At 45.4% G+C, this 7,415-nt stretch overlaps 2 protein-coding genes across 3 annotated transcripts in view; one reads left to right on the forward strand and one right to left on the reverse strand.

Annotated features, from left to right (window-relative positions):
* Nucleotides 1–634, forward strand: part of pold2 (polymerase (DNA directed), delta 2, regulatory subunit) — a 3,280-nt gene extending 2,646 nt beyond the window's left edge. Inside the window, exon 11 of the mRNA XM_017417237.3 lies at nucleotides 32–634. Within this exon, the coding sequence (XP_017272726.1) occupies nucleotides 32–192 (161 nt within the window). The 3' untranslated portion in view covers nucleotides 193–634. The remainder of the gene's footprint in view (nucleotides 1–31) is intronic.
* si:ch1073-459j12.1 (inactive carboxypeptidase-like protein X2) overlaps nucleotides 483–7,415 on the reverse strand; it is a 26,103-nt gene continuing 19,170 nt past the window's right edge. For both annotated transcript variants that reach the window (XM_017417235.3, XM_017417234.3), the window contains exons 8-22: nucleotides 6,416–6,487; nucleotides 6,212–6,321; nucleotides 5,786–5,925; nucleotides 5,622–5,706; nucleotides 5,379–5,523; nucleotides 5,214–5,302; nucleotides 3,957–4,080; nucleotides 3,539–3,735; nucleotides 3,188–3,364; nucleotides 2,767–2,930; nucleotides 2,157–2,575; nucleotides 1,899–2,038; nucleotides 1,488–1,587; nucleotides 1,227–1,393; nucleotides 483–1,135 (exon numbers count right to left, since the gene is read on the reverse strand). In XM_017417235.3, the coding sequence (XP_017272724.1) occupies nucleotides 758–1,135; nucleotides 1,227–1,393; nucleotides 1,488–1,587; nucleotides 1,899–2,038; nucleotides 2,157–2,575; nucleotides 2,767–2,930; nucleotides 3,188–3,364; nucleotides 3,539–3,735; nucleotides 3,957–4,080; nucleotides 5,214–5,302; nucleotides 5,379–5,523; nucleotides 5,622–5,706; nucleotides 5,786–5,925; nucleotides 6,212–6,321; nucleotides 6,416–6,487 (2,507 nt within the window). In that variant the 3' untranslated portion in view covers nucleotides 483–757. The remainder of the gene's footprint in view (nucleotides 1,136–1,226; nucleotides 1,394–1,487; nucleotides 1,588–1,898; nucleotides 2,039–2,156; nucleotides 2,576–2,766; nucleotides 2,931–3,187; nucleotides 3,365–3,538; nucleotides 3,736–3,956; nucleotides 4,081–5,213; nucleotides 5,303–5,378; nucleotides 5,524–5,621; nucleotides 5,707–5,785; nucleotides 5,926–6,211; nucleotides 6,322–6,415; nucleotides 6,488–7,415) is intronic.

Consider the following 7,415-nt stretch of genomic DNA (forward strand, 5'->3'; position numbering starts at 1 on the left):
CAGAAATATATATATATATTTCTTCTGCCAGGTCCCGATGGTCAGGAAGTCCTTTTGGTCACCATTCCAGAGTTCAGCAGCACTCAAACAGCATGTCTGGTCAATTTATCCACGCTGCAGTGCGAACCAGTTTGCTTCTCAGCCTTCTCCGCCGATGAAGACGAGGAAAGTGAGATGAACGTCAGTCACTGACACACGGACTTACTCCTTGCTCCATTCTCACTGATGCTGTCTAATCTGATAAAGGTCAAAGCTGTTAAAACCGCCTCACGCAAAACCTCTGGGGTTTCCTCGAAGCAACAAATACAGTGCTAAAAAAGAAAGAGACTGTCGTTTTGTATCAATAACTTTATTTGCACCTCACCTGTACCTGAGGAAGCATTTTCTCCTCTTTGACTCAACCGTGACCTGCATTTCTCACAGGTAGTGACTCATCGCACTGTAAAAAAGTATTTTTGCCATGGGTGAAGACAGTGTGAACAATTCAGCTGTTTTTTTGTTTTTATATGTGCTTCTACAATAAACATCTTTCTTTTTTTTTCATTAAGCAGATGGCTGTTACACAGAAACACTAAATGAGGGTGAACTTTTATTTTATTAAGATATTTCAGGTGTTAAGTGATAGATGCTTTATTCTACTGGAGTTAATATTCTGTACATTTTTCACTGCTTTTGTCGTACAAAAACTTGTAAGGATTTGATTCTTTAACCACCTCAGAGCCCAACGGAGATGTTTACTGAAACAAGCCGGTTCTGTTTAATAGTCATCGATCTTGTACTCATAGTTATAATCCAGGACGGGTGTGGGAGACTGTTCCTCCCCTGTAAACCATGAGTCGTACCACCATGTTGTAGGAATCTGGGTTGTTGTAGGCGTGGTTGTGGTAGGCGTAGTTGTCGGCGTTGTGGTTGTTGTTGTAGTTGTCTGTCTTAACCTCATTAATTTCTGCTGACGAAGGCGGCGGATGCGCATGATCCTACGATTCCTTTGCTGCTCAAGACTGAGTTGGGAATTTGTCGAAACCCCACTGGTGCCGCCAGCCACGCGTCTGTTGCTGCTAACAACTGAAGGAACGTGTGCTCTGGTGTTGCTGTAGCTGAGTCGAATCGGCTTGTTACCGTGAAGGGCCATGATCTGTGTAGAAATGCATTAAAACAAAAAACTTAAAAAGTGCAGTAAGATCGGCACTTTCTCATGAAGGTCGGGGTGCGTGCGTGGGTGTTACCTGTTTAATGCGGTCCCAGTTGGACTTGGCGAGGTTGAAGCTGCAGGCGGTCGCTCCGGACTCGTAGCCCACCACGCAGAGTTTAGTCATGGGCGAGAAGCCCTCGGCGCGAGCCGTCACACGGTACTCCCCTGGGTTGAGCAGGCGCCAGAAGTCCCCTGTTGGCGCTGCGACAGCAAAGAGCGGAGAGGCGGTTCTGTTTGAAAGTGCCTGGGCTAAAAGAGCAGCTTTTGATTTTCTGAAAAGGAGCACAGTGTTCACCTGTGGTAACGTCGTGGTTTATCTCCTCCACAGATATTGTGGCATTTGCAATGGGATTCCCCTGCAGATCTTTCACCACCCCTCTAATGCCACGATGCACCTAAAGAAAAATATATATTTCTTTATGATGACTCTGTAAAAGCTGTAAATCTGCTTTTTCAGTGAGTAGACTTTTGAGAGAAATCAACTTCCACCCACGTTTGGAGACACAACTTGTCCAAATTTATACCTAAACTGGGTTTAAGTTAGCCATTTCCCCTCACAGTACATGTCAAGATTGTATGGGAAATCGTTAATTTGGAATTTAAAGTAAGAACTGGTTTTAAGGCAAGCAGTGTTTATGGCTAGACTTTAGGATTAGCAGGGTTAAAATCTGGTGTTGCAGCCAGAATAGATTTAAATGTGGCGCACCTGCTCCATGAAGATGAGCATGGCTTCTCTGTTTTTCTCCCACTCGTTTGCCAGCTCGCTCTGATGAGGAAACTTATCGCAGCCCAGGAACACGGACAGCTCGAGGCAGTTGGTGTGCAGGTAGCTGAAGTCGTTCATGCCTGAAAAGAAAATCCAGACTTTGTTCAGAGAACCTGCAGTGCGTGTGTTGTCCACCAGGGTGTGCTAAAAGCACGTGCAGACAGTCAAAGGTAATCATTTGTTTGTTTTTTTACTTACTGCCTGTGACTGGCTTCCACTTGGCCCGGTTGACCATGCCGAGCGCCCCTGTGGGTGGGTCTCCGTGGCAGGAGCCGCGGAAGTTGTGCGTCATGGTCAGGTGTGTGGAGGCGTAGGAGACGGCCAGCCACCTGAACAGGGACTCGTCTGGACTCACCCGGGCCTCTTCTTCAGGCTCACTGTACTGGTAGCCAGCATTCCTTTCTCTGTCATCCTCCTCTTCCTCCACGTGTTCGTAACCCTGATTGTAGCCGTGCTCATAACCGTGCTCGTAGCCTTCATGGTCGTAACCGCGGTCGTAGCCGTGGCCTCGCCACTCCTCCTCTGGCTGTGCGTACCCTCGACTTCTCCAGTCTTCTTCAGGCTCCTCGTGGTAGCCCCTTCCCCACTCCGTCACATCAAAACCTTCCTCCTCATACCTGGAAGTAAGGATTTTATTGCAGTTGGGCTTTTTTTTATTTATTTATTTTTTTTACCACAGCTATGACTAATGAAGAACCAGTGAAGGGGGAGAAAAAATCCAAAGGAAAACAAAAATCAGGAGAGCCAAATGTGTGGTTTTGGAAAAAAAGAGGGAACAACAATAAAATATGCGAAGGAAATGTCATACTGTCTCTTCCAGCGGCTGTGTGGTTTCTGGCTCTTGGCGGGCTTGTTGAGACGTAAGTTGTCATAAGGATAGGCCACGATTGTCTCCCCTCCTTGGAAGTTTGCACCCAACACAAATGGATGGCTTTTCATCCAGGAGATTATGGCTCTGGTTTCTGTAGCGATCTGGAGCAAAAACAGGAAGATAAAAAAGTGTATAAACAGAGGAGGGAAACTATGTGCAAGCACAATCTATCTTCATTTTTGAATATAACTGTGTTTACACTGTAGGAGGCCAAAGGTTTTGACATCTGGTAAAGAACATTTTTACAAAAGGAAAGCGGGTTTTAGACGGTAGTGCTTGTATTTGGAATTTAATAAGTGTTTGCTTTTGAATAGCTTCTAATTGGAGTTTTAATTTATTTATTTTGTAATTTAATTACCGAGCTATTAGTCTCAAAGTTCATTGGTATGGGCACGTGATGGTTGGGGGTGAGTTTGGGCACCATGCCCTTATCCTCAGCATCCCACAAGATATTATTCAGCTCAGGGAAGTTCTGGAAGATGTCAAAGCCGTCCTCTGTGAAGTGTCCAGTGTTCCAGCTACTGAGCTCGGAACCCTGCAAAGAGGAGGGGAAGAAGAAAAAAAAAAAACTGGTTAAAGAACACACTGACCCAAACTGCTCGCTGAGACTCACTGCTGTTTTCTGCTTGTTTCTCCATTATTTTGTTTTGGGAGTTAATGTGGAACATGGTGGCTATTTTTTTTATCCCCCTCTCCTTCGTCTACTGACCGTTTCAAAAGCTCTCTGGTGTCCGTCAGGGTTGAGCGAGGGCACCAGGTGGATGCGTATTCCCTCCACCAGGCGCTGCACTCGGGGGTTTCTGTCCTTGTACTCTTTGCACAAGTACTGCATGAGAAGCAGGATCATCTCTCTACCCACCGCCTCGTTCCCGTGGAGACCCGCCGTGTAACGAAACTCTGGCTCACCTGAGGAGACGCCCAAGAAAGCGTTACTATCTGTCACCTCAATCTGGTGTTTATTTGGACTAAACAGACACAATTTTTTTTTTCTTGCATTTCAGACTTCTGGAATATTAAAATCGGTATTTGGTTTGGCTTTTTAATCGGAATGGACGAAAAGTTCTTTGTGTAATGCAACAAAAAAACAGATCTTGAGGCCTCCATGCTGCTCCATGCTCATATTTTACCTATTTCGTGCTCCGTGGGGTTGCCAGAGATGATCATGGCCAAGATTTCTCGTCCCTTAGAGCTGCGGCCCAGGCTGTAAATGCTGGTGATGTTGGGACACTCGGCATTCACAGACTTCATGAGCTGAACGAGTGACACAAGGGAAACGGTAACTGTTTTGTTAGATGTTGTGCAGCCGACCATCACAGATGCACATTGTGTAGTTGCATAAATGAGCTCTCTGGTAGCTGAAATGACTGAAAAGAAGACCTCTGCAGGAATATACAGGGTGGGCCATTTATATGGATACACCTTAATAAAATGGGACTGGTTGGTGATATTAACTTCCTGTTTGTGGCACATTAGTATATGGGAAAGGGGAAACTTTTCAAGATGGATGGTGTCCATTTTGGATCCAACTTTTGCTTTTTCAATAGGAAGAGGGTCATGTGACACATCAAACCTATTGGGAATTTCACAAGAAAAACAACGGTGTGCTTGGTTTTAATGTAACTTTATTCGTTTTTGGGGTATTTACAAGTTTCTCACCACTTTTAAGATGTGTTCAAAGTGCTGCCCTTTGTGTTGGATTGTCAATGCAACTCTCTTCTCCCACTTCCACTTCCTGGAAAGTGGATTGGTCATCGTGTGCCAGTTGAATGGCCCCCAAGGTCTCCCGATCTGACCTCCGTAGACTTTTGTCTTTGGGCTCATCTGAAGGCCATTGTCTCTGCTGTGAAGATAGGAGATGTCCAGCACCTGAAACTACGGATACTGGAAGCCTGTGCTCGCATTTCTCCTGTGGTGTTGCTATCAGTGGGAGAAGAGGGTTGCAGTGACAATCCAACACAATGGGCAGCACTTTGAACACATCTTAAAAGTGGTGAGAAACTTGTAAATAACCCAAAAAATAATAAAGTTACGTTAAAATCAAGCACACCGTAGTTTTTCTTGTGAAATTCCCAATAGGTTTGATGTGTCACATGACCCTCTTCCCATAGAAAAAACAAAAGTTGGATCCAAAATGGCTGACTTCCAAATGGCCGCCATGGTCACCACCCATCTAGAAAAGTTTTCCCCCTTCCATATACTAATGTGCCACAAACAGGAAGTTGATATCACCAACCATTTCCATTTATTAAGGTGTATCCATATAAATGGCCCACCCTGTATATGAGTGTAAATTAAAGTAGAGTAAATCCAGTGTTTGGGAGAATAACTAAGGAACTTCCGTGGATTTTAAATAACCAGCAGGTTTCTAAGATGGGAATACTCACCTCAACCATCTCTGAGTAGCTGTGGTGTCTGAACTCCAGGTAATCCACTGGGGTCACTTCATTTAGTCTGTACAAAGCATTGCCTGAATCTGTGAGGGGAAACGTGATTAACACACTTCGGTTCCTTTGGAAATCGTATGGTGGGTTCAGGAGTGTCAGGCTCACCAGGCACAGGGCAGCCCAGGACCTCCAGCCTCATGCAGAGAGAGCCGTTCCAGCTCTGAGGGATGATTCGGATGTAGCGCGCCACCACGGGCTCTGCAAGCCGGTTCATGACAGGAGCCTCCTTGTCGCTGTTCCCAAAAAACAACTGGACAGGAAGGGGAAAGGCAGGAGGTCGGTGAATCGGGGAAAGAGGAGGGTTTATGAGGTTGTCCAAGAAGGTGACGCAGTTTCAGGTGAACTCACCCAGTCGGCATACCCATCGTGGATGGTGGTCCATTCTCGGCTGTCATTGCTGAAGGCCAGGAAGTAGGACGTCACGAAGTCACTCCTGAAACAATACACCGTGAGGACGTCGTGCTGACTGAAGGAAATGAAAGTCTTCGTGTCTGTGTATGTTTGTCTCTTACTCTTTCAAGGAATCTCGCCCTTGAGTTACAACTCCAGTGAACTCCGTCTCCCTGCGAGCGTCTATCTCGAACCAGTGAATCCTGTCCTCGGAGTTTGCACACCACGCTCCACCTCTCATGCTGTCCTCATCGTCAGAACCCTGAGAAGCACAGAGACCAGAAGTCACGCTGCCGAATCCTCCGACTGGCATTTTTGGCATGAAACACATGCAGATGGCGGGCCAACTTGGCTAGAACATGCCAGTGTGTGTGTGTGTTTCGGATTTAATAACTCTGCTGCATTAGGATTCTCAGACTAATAGAAGCGACAGGCTCAGCAATAACAGTATTTTCCCCTGTGCTGCCTGTAGCTAGTGATTATTTCAAGGCCTGATAGTTGAGAGCGCCACATACGTAGACGTTGAGACTTCAGCCTGATTGGCGTACCTGCATGTTGAGGCGTGCTCTCTGAGGTGCAAACCTATAATTAGACATGGAGGAGGCTGAAAGCTGGTCCGGCTCGAGCTTATGGGACTCCATCCCCAGAGGAGGGCATACTGTCACATACAACGTCACACACAGTTAAAAAACCACATAACATGTTTGCAAAGTCTGAGCATGTCTTTCAGATTTGAACGCAGGCCAACTCACTCTTTGGCTCTTTAAAAACGCGTGGTCTGTTCTTGGCTCGTTCCTCCGCCTCCTTCAGTTTCTGTGCTCTTTCTGTCAGAGGTGGGGGGAAAAAAAAGTCTTAATGCAAAATAATTTGCACCGTCTTAGTTGATTTCTTTTTTTTAATTTCCTTTTTCTGCCCAGGAAGGATCTAGGAACTTTTTGATATTTTTGGAAATTTTACTTGCGAAAAATCCTCAAGAAGATCTGAAGTGTTTGGGCTCAGTAAGGGAAAAAAATGGCTATGGTTGAGTCTTTAAGTCACTGGTTCACTGTTACAGATGGCATTTTCAATTTATACAAACTTATTCAAACACAATTTGGATTTTGGACTTCCTGTTATCAAGACAACAGACAAGAAGTGTTAGTATTAAGCCATCACGCTCCATCAAATCGAGCCTAGGGGTTCCTCAGGGATGTGTGTTTAGTCCTTTAGTCTTCACTCTGCTGAAACACAAAGCTTTACTGCCAATTTCAGCACAAACCAGCTCAGTGAGTTTGCTGACATCAGTGGTGGGACTCGTCGATGATAAAACATTTTTCAGGGCTGAGGTGGAGACAACAATCCTGTTCCTGAAAGTTAACAAAACTGAAGAGCTGATTGCGGATTTAGGGAACAGCCTCCTCCACACCAGCGGCTCCTGCTTGGAGACGATCAGCAACACTAAATTTGGCTTATGACTTTTGTGAAGTTATATAAAATGTAAGACCATGAAGTTTCTTTTTACCAGAGTTCAGAGCCCAGAAACAATGTAAAGGATAATAGCAGATCATAGAGAACACATGGTGAAATCATGAAATCATGAAATCCAGGAAGCAGCTCTCCTCGAGGAGAATGGAAAAACACTGACATGGAAAAGTACCAGATGGGACTGATGTTTTGCTTATCGAGTAACAAAACTACATCGAACAGGAAGTTAGATTGAGACGTAGGCTGAGTGCTCTGAACTTGGGTAAGGGTCTTTTTCTCACGTCTCCC

Source organism: Kryptolebias marmoratus, linkage group LG1 (assembly GCF_001649575.2).
Source record: "Kryptolebias marmoratus isolate JLee-2015 linkage group LG1, ASM164957v2, whole genome shotgun sequence".
NCBI classification, from domain to species: Eukaryota; Metazoa; Chordata; class Actinopteri; order Cyprinodontiformes; family Rivulidae; genus Kryptolebias; species Kryptolebias marmoratus.